General features: G+C 37.2%; 1 protein-coding gene across 1 annotated transcript; it reads left to right on the top strand.

Moving 5' to 3' along the window:
• The first annotated feature begins 484 nt into the window (after nt 1-484).
• Nucleotides 485-12,672, top strand: LOC107717438 (DNA-binding death effector domain-containing protein 2-like). Its single transcript, XM_016524183.1, has 7 exons — nt 485-619; nt 1,104-1,246; nt 1,487-1,969; nt 2,059-2,178; nt 3,051-3,179; nt 9,995-10,385; nt 11,338-12,672. Exons 3-7 carry the CDS (start codon nt 1,504-1,506, stop codon nt 11,342-11,344), a joined length of 1,113 nt encoding a protein of 370 aa, XP_016379669.1. The 5' UTR covers nt 485-619; nt 1,104-1,246; nt 1,487-1,503; the 3' UTR covers nt 11,345-12,672.
• Nucleotides 12,673-18,838: the final 6,166 nt, after the last annotated feature.

The raw sequence follows: 18,838 nt of genomic DNA, 5'->3' as shown, positions 1-18,838 counted from the left end.
ATGAATTATATTCTACGATTACGAATTATAATAAATTATTATTTTATCTAAAAGTCATGACGTTAATTTGTAGGCCAGCTAGTTTTTTTGTTTTGTTTTTTAATTTTACAAGTTAATTAAGGTATGTGGATAGAAGAGGACGTTTTGTTCTACAACATAAATTACACACTACCATACCTCATTTTACTAATTACTAAAGTGGATGTTTCAAGGACTAGCTACAACTACCACAAGGATGCTTGAAGAATTGGACAACGGTAGTTCTTATAAAGTAACTTGTTATCAGCCTACGGTAAGTAAGTATACTTATAAGTAAGTTAGTAAATAAATAAATATTTCTACTCTCTTTTGCTTGTCTAATTTCCCTTCCCAATATGGCGAAATTTTGCGGACGATATCTCATAAACGTGACATGTGACTGCTTTGTCGACATGGAGCCTCGATCTACAAATCATATGCGAGTGAATTTCCTCCAAATACACAGATAACGGTCTGCGATTGTTCGGGGATCCGTCAACAGAACTGGCTAACGCTCGAACGGTGTTTTTCCAGTTGAGTTGTGGGTGGTGTTAGAAAGAACAAGAGTGTAAACACAATCCAGATAAACAGTTTGCTACAGGTAAGATGCTTGTTGAACCTCAGTTATTGACGTAAGATATGAGTGTTTTATTTATACAGCAAAATATCAAAACAAAACAAATCAAATCAAACCTTGTTGTTTTAAAAGAACACAATTCCTTGTCCGGGCGCTAATAACAAAAATGTTGATAACAAGTGGACTCTTGTGCTGTGTGTAGTATGTAACATGGTTCTTGTAGTTTTTTTTTATATTATTATTATTTCATCGAGAGGTTTTGGTGCAGTGCATGGTGCAGTGTTGATGTCAGGTTAGCTCATAGAAAAATCTACTAATCTAGAGGTAACTACTAGAGGCGGAAGTCCGCTGCAGGAATGTCAGCTGACGCCGCAAACATGAAAATTTGAATGTAGTCTCAACCTTCAACCACATCTTTTGTTCACATAATTGAACGGTGTATTATAATTAAATATAAATGCATGTCATTGATTCTTTTTCTTTTATCACCTTGGCTCTGTTCCCTCAGCTCAAACGTGACGTTATATAAAGAGTCCACGTGACCCTGAGCGAGAGGAACGTTTGACGGAACAGCTGACTGAGGGCGGGTCACCACAGAAACGCTTTTCGGGTCAAAATAACTGCGCTGTTTCCACTACGACGGTCGGCCGTGTAAATATCTTTTTATGTTGTTTTTGTACCACTTGGAGACACAAAAACTGAATTTGAATGTTTTATAGAAGTATGTTTTAACCCACAGTCGATCCTGATAGTTAGCTCGTAGGCTAACGTACAGAGAATGTACTGTGTACTTAGTATTTTTGACAGCCAAGTTTGTCTGTTTTATTCAGTGTATATATAATATAATATAATAACTTGCATTTAATATTTATGCGTGTTCTTCTTTACCAGACCCATTTGGAGGGACCATGGCTTCAGCTAAATGCTCGAGATATTCCCTGTACTGGGAGGAGACTGAGTGCCTGAGCTACTATGAGATGCTGTCCCTCCATGAGATCTGTGAAATCGTGGGCTCCCAACTCACAGAGACTGATGTCGAGGTTTTGTCCTTTCTCCTCGATGAAGCTTATCCTGGAAAACATCCCCTCGATCCAGAGGGATGGACAGATGAGTTGCCTCCAGGTCCTGATGGGTCTTCACAGGGTAATTCTCCATGTCCTTGGCTTCTGAGAACATGGCGAAGAATACAGCCGCAGAATGTGCCGTGCCCAATCGCCGGTTGCCACAGACCCAAGAGTGGCGTTGAACTGCTGTTGGAGTTGGAGAGGCGAGGATACTTGAGCGAAGCAAACCTCAAACCTTTATTGCAGTTGCTGCGAATTCTGACACGACATGATGTCCTGCCGTTTGTCTCACAAAAGAAAAGAAGAACAGGTGGGTATCAGGTGTCAAAAAAACAGTGAACAGTAATCAAAACCAGTTATGTTTATGGTCACATACTAATGTGTCACCTGTACTGTTAGTGTCGCCAGTGCGAGAAATGGTAGAATACCAAGCGGTGGATACCAGAGGGGACACACAATTCAGCTCAAACACAGATGTACCATCACTGGAAAACACACAAGACCACCAGTGGAGAGCGGGTGAGAAAAGATTGCAGCTAAAATCTCAGCACATCAATTTATAAAAAAAAAAATGTTGCTTTTGTTTGTTAAAAATGTTGTCTCTATATTTTTCATCCTTTTTGGAAATATATTATAATATTATATAATACCATCACCTTAGTTATTTTTCAAGGCGTAAGCTGTTTTCTGTGAATGTGCAGAACTTCTGGCTCATTGGCAGATATGAGTAAATAGAATTACTATTGCACTACACTATTTATATGCTAAAGTAAATACTAGTATCAGACATCATAAAGGACTGTTTTTGTACATCTAATATAACTAGAAGCGGAAGACACCGGAAGCCTTGGAAGTTCAAGTTACCGATGGCTGCACCCAGTTTAATAATAATTTAAGTATAATATGATATAATATCATATAATTAGTTTAAAATAATTAAGGAATATTTTCCACACTCTTTTTCCCCAAAAAAATATTTAAAGGATATATATTTTTTTATATTTAATCATTTTAGTTTATATGCTGCAGTGTAACAATGCATAGTAGCACTGTATATTTTCAATAAATCATGAATATATGAAAAATATCATGTGGGGACTTTTATTTTAGCAATGACACAAACAGTTTGAACTGATTAACAGAAATAAATTGAATTTAAGTTGCCGTTTTTACTGCATACGTTGTAGTCTTGATTAAACTAGTAGCAAGCGTAGTCAAATGGCCCAGTTTGTAGGACATTAAGCATAAAGCATATTAAAATAATTCACCTTTTTGCTTAATTTTATATACTTTTGGTAAAGTCTTAATGAGTAAATGGTGAATATTCAAAAACATTGCCAAATATTGCTCATCCCTGGTTGTTTTGTATTAATGTATGTTTGCTTTGTTAGGGACTGGCTCTTCCGTGACAACAACCAGCCCTGTCCGACGGAAGCGAGGTAGAGGTCACCACTGGAGCAGAAAATCTAGGGGCAAGCCTGAAATCCAGCCTCAACCAACACCCAACAAAGTGACCTGTGGTAAGATCACTTTTTATCCTCATTGTTACATTTCTTCTTTTGTTTAGTCTCCCTTACTAGCATTTTTTAAACGTATGAATCTCTTTGCCTTTCCAATTCTCTTTCTTTTTGTTTGATTTTATCTATAAAATGCTCCACAGCAGAGTGTACTTTAGCGCTCCATTTCTTCTTGACAGTTTATAAATAACCAGTCACCCATTCATTAGTGCCTGAACCTCTAATGCTGTCAGAATGAAAGTGAAACTGTCACAAAAGAGGTCCATGTTAAACGTATGTCATCATTCATCCCTTTGTGAATTCCCTGCACTCTGCACTATTATCACTTTGAGTTTCATTCTGACTGGACTCAAAGGCTGCTCACACCAAAGCCTCTTTATGCTTTTGCTAGATGGGAGCTGTCCTGCCATCAGGGCATTGCTAAAATCTCTTCAGAACAGAGCACATGAGACACACTGAGTGGCAATAATGGCACAGTAGGTAAGGAAATACCAAGATAAAAACTGCTTTCTCAAATTTTGCCAAAACTGTTTGTCAAGAAAGAAGTGGTTTATGTGAGGCATTTATTTTCTGGAAGGACTGTTTTTCTAAGACATTCAGATCTCAAAATACCAAGAGCCATAATTTATCTTATGCTCCAATTTGCGTTATAGCATTAAAAACCGACCATGTTTTCCTGCATAATACTCTTGTGGGAGCTGAATGTCTCATAATAATGTTTAATTAATACAGATACACGTCAAATAATTTCTTAGATTTGATCACTATAATAGGTCGGGGGGTTTTCGTAACAGTGCAGATACATCTATTGTAATCATTTAAGATGCATTGTCTTGCTTACTGTTTCAACTCTTTTAATCTTTGGGTTCACAGTGTATCTTTTGGTGTGCCTAAAAATATGATATACATTTATAATTAGACAGATAAATCTGATTTTCACCATTCAAATGTGTTTTTATAATGTGTGGATTCTTTCAAAATACGATGCATGAGCCACACATTAAACCTCACTTTTAAAAACATGAATGAAAATCAGGGAACTCTGTGTGCCAAGATGGATGAAATTCCGAAGATAATTTAATCTATTATTTAAACAGGATAAACATGGAAGAGTTGTTGTTACACTCAGTATACACACTCAAGTATCTGCATCCAGCCTTATTCATGTGTCCATACAGGATGGGAGGGTGCCATTTTGTTTTTTCAAATGTGTGTGAGTCAGACTCTTGACATGCTCTTTGTTCACCTCAGATGCTCGGCACTAGTCAGTTTTACTCTACTGTTACAAATAGGGTTGGGAATCGAAAATCAATTCCAAATCCAGAATTAGATACTGAAATTCAGGAATCGGATACTTGTAGTAAAATGTAAATTTCAGTTCCACATATCAATTCCTGTGTGATAAAATAAAAAAAATCATTACTTTATAAGTAAAACGTTTTTTTTTTTTTTTTTTTTTTTTTAGGTGGTGAAAAGGGGCTGTTAAAAATGTGTTTGTCTTTGAATAATTCAAGAGATTCATTCAAAAACTCTGATTCATCCAGTAATGAAATTAGTAAATCTTTAGTGAGTCACTGAATCATTCCATTCATAAATTCCATGAGATTTTGTTTAGTTGTCTAATATTTTTTCTTCAGAATTGTGAGAGAACTACAATCTCCATTAAAAAAAGTGTTAATTTATCCAGAATCATGCAGCTCTATTTTGCACACAAACAGCTCTTTATCGAGTCCAGTTTTTATGTAGCCGGCTGATTTTTGTTCATGGTATTCAGCAGCAATTAAAAGTTTTGCAAAAAGAGACAGAATAAATATATTTGATATCTGAACGTTTGACTTCATTTTTTTTTTTTAACCACATTGGAATCAAAACTGGGAATCGATAAGAATCGGAATTGGAATTGATCAAATTCAAACAATACCCAACCCTAGTTACAAATGCTTATTGACCTGCCTGTACAAATACTGCATGGCTTTGGTTCCTCATTATGTGCACTGCAGGGGCTCTTAAACCCTCAATTGATGCTGCTTATTTCTTTGCATATTCATGTCACCTGCTTAAAGCATTTAGCTTTTGTTAAAGGCAGGAAATTAGAAAATCTTTTTTTTTATCATAGTCTTACTTATGTACTTACTACAGTGTGCCAGTAACAGCTGCTCGTATCAATGAAAACAGGTAATTTGGTGCAGCCCAATAGTGCTTAATGGTTAATATATTCCTTCTCATCAGAAACAACATTGTAAAGCTAAGATTTGGTTACAGATCGTGTACCTCTTATAGTTGTGAGCATTTATGTTTGAGTTGTGCTTTAGACTTGCCTCAATTCCCCTGCTTCCTTCATGGTTCGATTTCTATAGAGAAAAGTACACTCACATTCTTTGTTTTTATCTCTGTCACATTTTTCATCAACTTCTCTATCCCTGTTTCTGTTCCTTTTCATTTTCCTTTGGATAAGCAGTTTTCAGTGTGATTAACTCCTGTGGTGTGCCTGAATGAAATTTCTGTGAAGAGATTATTGAATATTGGGCCACTGAGACTGAGCTGCATCAGCCTGTATTTCCTGGTGTCTCATGTCCAGTAAAACACTGATTATTGTCACTCCACTTCTTATTTAAAGCATCGATCCTCTCTCTTCTGTAACTGAGCTCTGATGCAGCCAAAGCTAATCTACTATCTGCACTGACCTTTTGTTTAGTGTGATGAGAACCCTTTGTGTCCTAACTTACTTCACCTGTCCCTTAAACATTTGGTTACACTGCACTGTGAGCTTTTTGGACCTATAAAATGTTCGTAAATCAAGCTTCAATCTTATATGGTAAATTTGAATGCATTCTATTCACTACGAGATTCTCCCTGTTGTTCAGATTCTGCCATGCAACTTCCAACATTACAGTCCTTGGATCGAAATAAGTGTGGAAGCTCTTCGCATGGAGCAACACCCCATAAAATGACGCACAACATTTTTATTTGATTTTTAGAAAAATAGTTACTGTTTGTTTGTAAGAAGCAAATTACAACATCTTCAACAACATATAATATCTGAATATTTGTGAATACATGTTATTTTTCTGAAATGCTCTGGGATGCACAAAATGCACAAAAAACTTAATGCTTACAAGGGGGGCATTATATTGACAGAAAAACCTACACTGTGCCGCTTATTATAGGTACCTTCTGTGTACTGAAACTGGAAGCTGAGAAAAACCAATGTCCTGTATTAGTTTATGTGAGGAGCTCTGATAATTTGTGTTTAATGGAACTAAAAGTGCTCTGTAAATGTGTGCTGTGTTTAAAAGAACGTTAAAGAACTCTTGTGTTTCGAGTCTGCTTTCCAACCTGCATTACAAATTATATTTGGGAGATCACCATTACAGCCACAATATCAGTCTAATGGCGCTTTTCCACTGCATGGTATGGTTCGGTACGGTTCACTTTTGGGGGGTTTTCCACTGGGTACAGTACCTGGTACTTTAAGTACCACCTCGGTTGAGGTTCCAAGTGAACCGTACCGTTACCAAAACGTGACGCATAAACTCTGCTGATCACTGATTGGCCGGAGAGAATCGTCACTACCTGCAACACAGAGACACAACAGACCTGCTAGATTTAAATCAGCACAGCCAGCGAAGGATCGAACGCAACTGTTTTGAACGAGCGCACCTTTTTTAACAACCAAAAAATGGTTTCGTTGTCTGTTGAGGAAGTACAGACGTTCCTCTCGTTGATAGCAGAGGAGCGGATCCAGCGAGAGCTTGATGGGGTGATGCGGAATGAAAACGTTTTTCAGGAGGAGTCGCGGCAGTAGAGGCGGCGCAACTATAACGACGTGAATAATCCCGCCCACTCTAAAGCAGTGCTAAACTGCAGTGAAAACGCAAACCGTGCCGTGCCGAGCCGAGTCGTACCACGCAGTGGAAAAGCGCCATAAATTTAAAGCCTTGTTTTGGCTGGTTTCCTTGTCAAGTGTTACATTTATTCTTCATCAGAAATGGATAATCTTTGAACAGTGTATTTTAGTAAAGACCATTGTGCGAATGATTTGTTTTTAAATTATATTAATCAAACTTTCAGTACTAGTTACATTACATGATTCAAGTTTCAAAAATCCTTATAGGCATGGTGAAAGAAAGCAATACATTGCCAAACATTTGCAGCAATGTGTATATATAAATGCATACAGTTACACTGTCTAGCACGTCAATCCTGGTCCACATGTCTCGCTTGCATTTGAACAATCTTGTAATTACAGTACCGTTCAAAAATTTGGGGTTCAAAATGGTTTGAAACTTTTTCTATTTCAATAGATTTTTATTCTTGGGTTACACTTTATTTTGAGGTGTCCTTGTTACCGTGTAAAATACATATCAATACGAAGTAATATTAATTAACTACATTGTCCTTACTATATGGTTAGGATGAGGGTTTGGATTAGGGTTACTTGCATGTAATTCATTTATTGTTATTATAATAGTAAATACATGTAACGTGTAACAAGGACACCTTAAAATAAAGTGTTACCTTTTCCTGTGATGGCAAAGCTAATTTTCAGCAGCCATGATTCCAGTCTTCAGTGTTAAAGGGGTCATATGATGCTTTTTTTAAGATCATTATTTTGTGTATTTGGTGTAACAGAATATGTTGACATGCTTTAATGTTCAAAAAACACATTATTTTTCAAATACTGTACATTATTGTAGGTCCTCTATGCCCCGCCTCTCTCAAACGCTTCGTTTTCTACAAAGTCCCTCCTTCCGACAAGCGCAGTCTGCTCTGATTGGCCAGCTGACCCAGTGCATTGTGATTGGCCGAACACCGCAAGCACTCGTCGGAAATGTAACGCCCCTTACCATAATCGCAAGCTTCATCTTTCAAAATAAATGTAAAGACAGAGCCCGAAAGGGGAACAGAGTCGCGTGACACAGTGATGAAGCTGGTATGTGTTTGTGATGTGACCCGCTCTCTCTCTCTCTCTCTCTCGCTCCACATAGTGAGGTAGATATGTGGGGCGTGTTAGAACGAGCCGTTTTAGGGGAGCGTGGCAGAGTCTTCACTTTGATAAAGAATATCTCTTTGGTTTTGAGACTTTAGTCTTTGCAACTTCAGGGATCTTATCTATGCACAATCAGCTTGTAACACTCCAAAGAGAAAGGAAAACTTGAAATCGCATCATATGACCCTTTTAAGTTGATGCTTTCTTTAATATGCTGATTTGGTGCTCAAGAAACATTTCTATTTATTGATGTTGAAAACAATTTTGCTGCTTAATATTTGTAACGATGGGAAAGTCTGTATTTCTCACTTTTGATCAATTTAATGAGTCAGTGCTAAATAAAAGTATTAATTTCTCATTTACTTACCCCAAATCTTTGAACAGTAGTGTACCTGTAATTATATTTAAATATATTTAATAATATGTCATTATTTACTAGCTAAGTCCTATACCGTATACCTGACTGATTATAGAATGAAGGGAAAGTGTCCAGTCGGGTATTTAACTCCAGTCACTTTATGAATAAAACTGGGTCAAAATTATAATTCCTGAAGTGCTGCTGTTCACAAGCAAATCCGTAAATACAGTACATTCAACATTTAAACAATGTTTTATTTTCACTAATGAATAAAAGTGTCACTCAAACGCTTACGTTAATGGTTAGTTTTTCATATTCACTGTTGCTTTGTAAACGTCCCAACATGCAAAAAGGTGGAGTTTGCATTGGAGCTTTGGTTGTAGAAAGGTTGGATTTGTGTTGCAGCGATGTTCTGAAGATTGATGGGTCCACTTCCTCCTCTGACCTCTGAGCTAATGACATGAAAGGAAATGACATCACTGCGAAGCTCTGGTTCAGTATGTATACTCCAATCGTATTTTGCCATCTCTGTTCCCTGTGCTGTTGCATGACATCAGTTCTACCTCCACTGTTTGGTAAAGCCAACCTGCATACATCTCTGTTAATAACGACCCCTACAGAATTCGGATCTACATATCAAACCATAAATATCACCAGATCTGTCGCCTGAAACTCAAATGCAAGCCCATCTCTGGATTTTGCTCGAGGTGCTTTCAATCCACCTGAACTTTCCGAACGGCCTCAGATCATGTGCTTTAAAACTCCCTCGTCTTTGTGATACAAGTGCAATGTTCAGTAAACATGTTGGACTTTACCAATGTGTTTCCAAGTCCTGTGTGCCTGCAAATAATTTGAAAGCCACCTCATGATGAATTTGTCCAATCTCAAGTGCAAAACCTAAATCAGCCTACTGGTTTCACTTGTAGCCTCACTGACTACAAGTGAAAAATCAGGGTCAATCGACTCCAAAAATCTCGATCGCCAACAATTTTGAGGATGTTGACCTCAGTTATCCAGTAGATCTCAGAGCTGATGCCGTACCAGAAAGAGTTTGACTTTTGTGCCTTCTGGTTTAATACCCTTTGTCCGTAAATAACCAATCAAATTTTAAACAGGGCAGGAACTTTTTTTAGACAAATGTATATGAATCAGTGCTAATCTTAGTTATTTTTCAACCAATTTTTGGCTATAAACAGATAAACTGAATGCCAAGTCTCATTATCACTGTACTTTTTGCCCTCCTTTTGACCCCCCCACTGATCTGTGTCATTTCTCGTGTTCTTCCCCTTTCCTCCTGCTACTGTTTTTCTCGGTTCTCTCCATCCTTGCTGCAAAAAAAACTTCACACCCTGAATCTTCACAAATCCATCTCCATCCCTTCATGATTTTCTTTGCCCCTTTGCATGCCACCCTTCATCCTTCATCCCACCCTCCTCTCTTTCTCTGTCTCCAACACTCTTCCGCTCTCAGATGTCCGGCTACGTGTGCGTGCGGAGTATTCAGAGCACGAGTCGGCCCTTCGTGGAGGAGTTTCTTCAGACAAGCAGCAGCCGTTGGAGAGGCAATTTGAACTGTTCAGCCGAGCGAGCATGCTGCTCCGTACCCGGGATCTGGGCTCTATTGTTTGTGATATCAAGTTCTCGGAACTTGCCAACCTGGATGCCTTCTGGGCAGACTATCTGAGCGGGGCGCTGCTCGAGGCACTGAAAGGAGTCTTCATCACTGACTCTTTGAAAAGGGCAGCGGGGCAGGAGGGGGTCCGGCTGCTTGTCAGTGTGGATCAGGATGACTACGAGGAGGGCAGGAAACTGTTGCTCAGAAGCCAGACACATAATGGGACAAACTGGGAAACACAAAGTTTGTAAGTACTTTTTTATGCATTTGAATTTGTTGGTTTTTTGTGGTCTGATTAGTGTTGAATGTAGAATTTTATATATACTCCCTCTCTTGCCTCTATATTAGCATGTAACCACCAGGGGGCAGTAGAAAACAATTTTGTCTTGTCCCCTTTTATACAATATGAGTGTTATTTTAATATTATTTATATACAGTTATAGTCTTTAATAATATTTTGAATTTTATTTTATTTTATTTTTGTAATTTGTTTTAATTTTTTTTTATGTTTTAGTATGCTTAGGTTATAGTTTTTTATGTACTTATATTTTAATATTTCTGTTTAGCTTTTGTTTTTTATATTTCATTATATATATTTATTTATTTATTTGTAATTTTTTTCTTCAGCTTAAACACTTTTTCAGTTGCCAAAGCTATATTTCTGCCTATATATCTATTTATTTATTTTATTTTATTTTATTGACGTTTTATGTGAATTAACCAAAACAATTTTCATAGTTTTATTTCACAAAAACAACACTGGCGTGAACCTTAATTAACAAAGAAAACATGTTTCCAAAGTTAAATAATTATATATTATTAAATAATTATTTTTATGCTGTCATTGTACTAAAGCCAAAATATATATTTTTTAAATATTATCTAGAAAATCTAAATTAATTAAATTAATTTTATTTATTTGGATAGCCCTTTTCACAATAAATATCATTCCAAATCAGTTTTAACGAGAACAGGAACATAATGATTATCAATATTATATAATATCGCAATCACTTTCTGTAAATATGTTAAAATATCTTTAATTATTATCTTTAGTTAATGGTAGTTACATTAGCTTTGGCAGCCTAAATAAAATTCCCTGATCCTCAGATGCCAGTTTAAATTCCACAAAGTCTTGATATTAAAGTATATTTTGTTCTCATATGTATTAAGTCATGTATTCCATGTTTCCTTCACAGGCCCTGAGAAATGTCAGTTTCGCTTGGGACCAACTATGATGGGATGAAGATGTTTTGCCTTTTTATTTCATTGAGTGTTGGTGACCCTGGGAAGGAGAGCCTGTTGGAAGAGTCTAGATTAAACTGGGCAGCCGTTTTGTTGGACACTGACTGTTTCTGAAGGAAAAAGGATTCTTGAGTTTTCAGAGGTTAGGTTCAAATATAGGGCTCTCTCTCTCTCTTCTGCAGGTCAGTTTAAACATGGACAAATGCACACCCATAGAAAACAAAAGATGGAGGTTCTGCATCTGTACCACTTAGTCTGCCACAGGTGGTATGTGGATAGATGTTTTTTCCAAATGTGATGACATACAATGAACCACTGAATTCAAGTTATGTGTTTAACTTTGTTTGGGAAATTTTAAATGACCTCTTTGATAAAAGATAGGAATGATTGGAATACACAACAAATATGTAACCCAAAAGGATATACAAATCAAAGAATGATTTATAAACATTCAAATGTATAGTTAACAAAAAGATTATGTTAGGATTTTTATTTTATTATATCTCCTGTTTGAAAAGGTTTTGAAAGATTGAATGGTAACTTAATTCTTAAGAGTTTGGGCTGGTAACAATGCTTCAGATGACCAAATGTACACTTCCACCATTGGACCGTTTAATATGTTGTGTAACTTAACTGCTCCAGAGTGCACTGTTGTACTGCTTATAAGAGTCAACTTAGATAACATTGGAAATCCTTCATACAGTACCTAACTGGAACAAATCTATCAAAGTTGCCAAATTTGAAGCTGTATTGAGGATGGGGAAATACCACAAGATGGAACCGAGATTAACTTGTTTTTTTACAACAAGGACTTTCTACAGTGTGCACCACTGTGAGATTACATGTGTCCCACCATCTGTCCCAATATTATTTGTCTCAGAAACAAGGTCATGGATCATCAAGGCCTTTGGATGCCTTTGTAAACTGATGATAGAAAAATTAGTGTTAATTATAATTAGATGACCACTGATTTGACACCAGCCTTCACACAACTGGATTAATCTCTAGTCATGTTTCTGGACTAGTGTGTTCTTATAAAGAAAGAATGTGTTGACCCTTTTGTTATATTTGTACTCTTATGACAAAAATGCAAAGAAGATAAAAGTTCAGTAGTATTTAGTGATAATTCAGTTTGGAACAGTCCTGTCATGACACTGATGTAAGTGAATTGGGAGTGGAACATTGAACGCTTTTGTGTTTTCATGTTTTTGTTTAAAATTATATTACTTGATATTGTTTTGGAATATGTACATTTATTTAACTATATAATCCTTAATAAAGTCCTGTCAGAAAATAATTGTCTTTCTGATACTGTGTGCTAAAAGACATTTAATTTCAGTTTTTGAATTTCTTTGGGAAATGTTGAGGCCAAATCCCTTTGGTGGATTTCTGTAAGTATTGCTGTTTTTTTCCAGTTAATTCATGATAGTTTAAAGGAACTCTCCACTATTTTTTAAAATAGGCTCATTTTCCAACTCCCCTAGAGTTAAACAGTTGAGTTTTACAGTTTTCTTTTCCATTCAGCCGATCTCCGGGTATGGCGTAGCACTTTTAGCTGTAGCTTAGCATAGATCATTGAATCTGATTAGACCATTAGCATCTCGCTTAAAAATTAACAAAGAGTTTTGATATTTTTCCTATTTAAAACTTGACTCTTCTGTAGTTACATCGTGTACTAAGACCGATTGAAAATGAAAAGTTGCTATTTTCTAGGCCGATATGGCTAGGAACTATACTCTAATAATCAAGGAACTTTGTTGCCGTACCATGGGTGCAGCAGGCTCAATGATATTTCGCAGCGCCTGAAAATAGTCCCCAGCTAGGTAACTTCCAACGGAAGGCTACGGCAGCAAAGTTCCTTGATTATTACGCCGGAATGAGAGTATAGTTCCTAGCCATATCGGCCTAGAAAATCGCAACTTTTCATTTTCCATCGGTCTTAGTACACGGTGTAACTACAGAAGAGTCAAGTTTTAAATAGGAAAAATATCAAAACTCTTTGTTAATTTTTAAGCAAGATGCTAACGGTCTAATCAGATTCAATGATCTACGCTAAGCTGCAGCTAAAAGTGCTACGTCAGACCCGGAGATCGGCTGAATGGATTTGAAAACGGTAAAACTCAACTGTTTAACTCTAGGGGAGTTGGAAACTGAGCCTATTTTCAAAAATAGTGGAGTGTTCCTTTAAATAGCATTATATAGAATTGAGGTGTGTGTCTATTGACTTTGATATTCTTAAATGAGAAAATGCATTAACCACACAGCTGTAAATGTAACTATTCATTAATAACTTTTTAGGTTGTAAATTTAACTATGTCTATACTAATTTGCTTAGAGCACAGTGTTTTGGAGAGAGGCCTACTCCGAGCCTTCACCGTGTTTTGTGTGCAATTCAGTCATTAAACCAGTAGATGGCAGCTATATGTTTGATCAAGCCTATACGCCGGGGCGGATTAAGGTGGTCAGGGGGCCCTAGGCTGCTCTTTGTGTGAGGCCCCCCCCCTTAATCATTATGCTTTACTGGAGAAATTTATTTAGTACCATACATTGTCCACACGCAAATAGTAAGGTGAACTGGCATACACACACACATTGAGACAGCCAATCCTACAGTGTTTCCTCTACATTTCCAGTGTCCCCACAGGATTTTGTAAGACTGTGATGGGTGCACATTGGTTCCTCTAGTCTAGGGGGTTCTGTGGGAATAAGAAAATGTTGTTCATTTTAAATTTAAATGCATAAATCTGGTGCATTTTGAGAGCAGAATCAAGTGACTAGATCAATGAAGAAATATGTGCTTTTTCTTAGTAGTAGTAATTATTGTATGCATATTTATTGGTTGCATAGATGTGAATGTGATGGTAGGGAACAATTTGCACTATATACATTCTTATAAAAGCTACAAATGCCACTCTGTCAAGAGCAGGGAGTGATTTTTCTCCTTGTCTTTTGTTGTTTGATTATCATTAATGCTGACACTTAACTCAAGACATTAGAGAGACCTGAGATTTTTACACATTTTTTTTTAAAATTCTCAATGACCAAATACATGACTGGAAAAATTAATTTAACTAATCATCTTGTAATAAATGTCATTTCAGGTCTACTTTCTGAGTATGAATTATCAGTAAAAACAACAACACTCAAGCACTGTAAAGTCTTGTTCAACTGACTGGCCTCTCCTGTATGATTTCACGTCTCTTCAGACCTTAGAACTGTACATGAATTATGAGCTTCTAGAACATTTGACCTCCTAACTGACCGCCTTTTCACAAATTGAACATAGAAATAAAAAAAGGAAAAATGACAAAAAATAAAAAACATAGTTCTTTCTTAGTTGTATTAAGTGCAAACAATAAGTGCAGCCATAATCAAAAGCTACTCTCTCAATATTCAAAGTGCAAATAGAGACCAAATTTTCCAAGCATGATGCAGAGCTATAGACAACTACACAACCTATTATAGCCTACATACTACTAACAGCCTAGATGTAGCCTAATTTGCGCGCATCAGGGAGTCGCTCTCAAAACGCGGGGTATTAAAACCGCTTTTGAATGCGCGTGCTCGTTTTACTTTCGGTTTCGATTTAAAGATCGCGCGAACTCTCGGCGGTGCTGAGCGTGCATTCTACAATACAAGACATTAATTTTGTCAGACGCTCTGCAACGAATGCTCCTTTTATGTTTCTAATGGGCCAATGAGGGTCTTTTTTGTTCGTGCTGAAGTAAATAAAAAAATTAAAAAATAAAAATAGTCCGGCCAATCCGAGGCCCCTGCACACGTGGGGCCCCTAGGCTGCAGCCTAGGCAAGCCTGTTCGTTAATCCGCGCCTGCCTATACGCAAAACATGTACCGAAGTAATCAAACGAATAAGGGAAAATGAAGATTTAAAACACTTGTGCTGCTTTTCTCTCCTTCTCGCCCATACAGATGCGCTTTTGCGCCTTTTTCAGCGCCGGCGGTCAACGCGTAGTCATGGAAACCGCTGGAGGTAGAGCGAGACACATGAAGGATTTGCGCACGAGCACACACCCTCCACCGACTCCCTCACAAATATCTGGCCTCTCTCCCCCGTTTTGCTGCGTCCGACTCTTTTCGGTGTCCGAGCAGCTCTTGGCGTGACGCAGACTGCCGCGTTCATCATCGATGGAAACGCTGGTAATGTTGTGTAAACAAACTCACAGCTTCATACATTTATTCTTTTGCGTATGTAGCTACAACTTTTCCATACCATTACGTCATCCTTCTACTTCACTCGCTCTCTCTATTTTTGCCTCCCTAATGTATATTTGTTGGTACTTTATGCCGTTTCTCTGCCGTTATATTCCATCAAAACGATTCACGCTAAAGTTGTCCCGTCTCGTTTAAACCCTTCCCGCACAGAGCGAGCAGGACAGAGGCGGACAGGGTTATTGCCTGTAATGATTTCTTGCTCGGACCGGGGTTTTCTTTTTATTGATTAGATAGAAATGAATTCATGAGACAACCCTCTCTCGGTGTCGGCGCTTCTGCTTGTGTTTCTCTGCATGCTGTAATTGGCGCAGGGCATCGCGGGAATATTTGATTTGAACAGCGGAGATCTCCCTGTGAAATATACATGCCCTCCTGTTTTACAGTCACGCTCCTGCGAACATCTTGCGATGTTCAGATTTGTCGAGGGATGATAAATACACAGCTCTCTGCCACCACGAATGAAGCAAGCTTCTGTTAAGCTTTTTGGCCATTACTGCGGTTTGTTTTAAAAGTGCAGACAAAAAACGAGCTAGCGATTATTATGATAAGGGAGGAATATATAGGCTACTGTATGTTTGCGAAAGGACACAGCTTTATTGGCTAATTGTTTCACATAAACTGTTTTTTATCGCTAGAATTAAATAGCCTGCCGTTTGGGTGTCACCGAATGCTAATGTAATAGGCCAAATTGCAAGGCTTTATTTTGCAGGTTTTGACGAACGTTTGAAAATTGAGGTTAAAATGTTTCAAAACCCTTCAAGCTTTTTTAATGGCTTTGTTGTGATGGTTTGGTAGGCTATTAATATTTCCTTTATTTCTGAAGACTAGCCTAATTGTGCGCGGTTACGCGCGTATAGGCGTGCGAGCTTCTGTTTTGTCTCTTGTCCAGAAAATCTGGACATGGTGTTTACTCCTTTGGGAAGCTTTGTAATCAATATGGTCGATATTTGTTTGGCGGCCTATCCTTGATAACGACGTTGTAATAATACCATCACGCAGCCTCAGCACGGCCGTTAGTGTCCGCCGCCACACAGACTGAATCTCCGCTAAGGGGGAAAAATCGATGAGCAGACTGAGTTAATTATGAGAAAATCAATCAAGAGGTGGAGATTTTGGCTTTAAAAGGGCAGCCAGCGCTAAGGAAGAGGGACAGAATAAAGAAGCCTGTTCACACATTTCTGGGCTCCGTCTTTTCGCTCTTCTCGTCTTATTCAAGGTGCGCGACCGCTTGGTCACTAGCTTTCTCCGTGCATGACGCTAAACTAGCCTACATGTTTGCAATTCTGTCAGCCGACCATACAACACATTTACAATGCTGTAATGGGGCTATTTCATTCCAGCAGATCTTTTAAGATATAACCTGCACGTGTTGGTGATGGCGAGAAGCGCGCGGAGATCTCATTATACCTTTTCCCTCGGTAAACAAACTGGGTCCGACGAACAAACAAACGTGTTTCGATGTGACTTTATTCACAGTGAACAGTTCTCTTTCTTTCTTTCTTTCTTTCTTTCTTTCTTGTTCTTTATGTTTTTGTAGGTATGGGTTTGTAGAGATGGACAGAAAGGTGGAGACGTTCTCTTACAAGTTTACATAGTGGAGATGGGCCATCAAATATTTGAAGAGCCTGACTCTCTGTATATATGTGCTCTCACGTTTCATGGCTGATACACAGGCACTTGTACCTTTTATTGGCTTCAGATTAACTAAGAAACGCCACACAGCAGCCTCTTCACGGGTGCCGTATCTGAAGATAGGCCACGATGACATTAAATCTTCAGGACTCATTATTGATGCCATATTTGGGAGTTTTAACATGATGCAGCAATTTTGAGAACCACTAGGACCTGGTAATCTTTAGTTTAAAAGTTTTGAAATATTAAATGCATTCGTAGGCTATTTATAGAATTTTCTCATGCAAAATTCGAATGAGGCTTTGAAGACGCATATCTCTTTCGGCTGTTAAACTAGTGCATAAATCAACACTACATTCTGATTTTAATAAAGACATTAACTGAAAACAGAATTCACGTGTCATTTAAAATATATCCTCATTTTTGCATGAAGGTATAACTAAAGAGATATTACGTTTATATCAACTGAAACATTTCACAAAAGTGATAGCCTAGGCTATTTTCCACGCATTTACTAGTTTTCGTTTTTGAATTAGGCTACGGTAAATTAAATAATGCAAATCATGAAAATAATCCAGTCAAATATGCACTATCATGCATATGAAAATATCTGATCTGAATAGCCTAATGGTCTAATAAACATAACTAGATACATTTTTCCATGTCTGTATTGAGACGATGCGTCCTCGTGGTTTCCCTTAATTATAGATAATTCAGAGATGTATTTCTATAGTTATTGTAGTCTGTAGATTCTTAATTGTTTAAATAGCCAGATTTCTATTTGAGTATGTAAATGTTATCTTCGCATTACCTTGCTTGAATTAATGACGACGATTATTGACTAGATTGTTAGTAACAGATATTGTCACGTGTTTTGTCATGTTGTAATCAGACATTTTTAACTTAATACGCCAGATTTATTTTAAATAACTAAATAAACCCGAGTTAAACTATTATGCAAATTGCTGAGCATTACATACAACCATAAAACCTTACAGTTTAGCGTTTATATCCATGTTAATTAATAGGCCAATAAAACGCAAATGAAGTGATATTTATCGAAGAAATGCTTTGTATGCATCAGTTATTTATTTAAATAAATAAAATTATTTCCCTTGAGCGCGTTTTGGGGTAAAACAATAGTGTCTTGACTTTTCCAAAGATGCATATTACGTAGCCTAGGCTATACAATTTGAAATAGTAAAAACTTATTGTTAAAAGGTTCATACCATACAAAATATACTCTTTCATTTAATAACAATGCAGCAGTTTCTGTGGAGACAAGAATAAATCTCTCATCAGCAGAATGTCGTTTATTTCAACACTTCAAATAATAACTCTTGCAAAATGATATTTTTTTTGATACCATGCAAATTAGTTATATTGTCGACATTATATTCATGTCACCAAAGTAGCAATGAGAGAAGAACATACAAAAATAATAACAGCGGTTAAAACGGCGGTAAACTCCGTTTAAAAACTTTATAGCAGAATAAAATATACGAATAATATTATTAGTATCTACTTAAATTTCTACATGAGTTTACTTAGTCCGACGATTTTATTGATGTTTATGGTTGTAGGCTACCA

Source organism: Sinocyclocheilus rhinocerous, unplaced genomic scaffold (assembly GCF_001515625.1).
Source record: "Sinocyclocheilus rhinocerous isolate Xijiao unplaced genomic scaffold, SAMN03320098_v1.1 scaffold1622, whole genome shotgun sequence".
Taxonomy (NCBI): domain Eukaryota; kingdom Metazoa; phylum Chordata; class Actinopteri; order Cypriniformes; family Cyprinidae; genus Sinocyclocheilus; species Sinocyclocheilus rhinocerous.
This window is presented reverse-complemented; position numbering and strand designations above follow the sequence as displayed.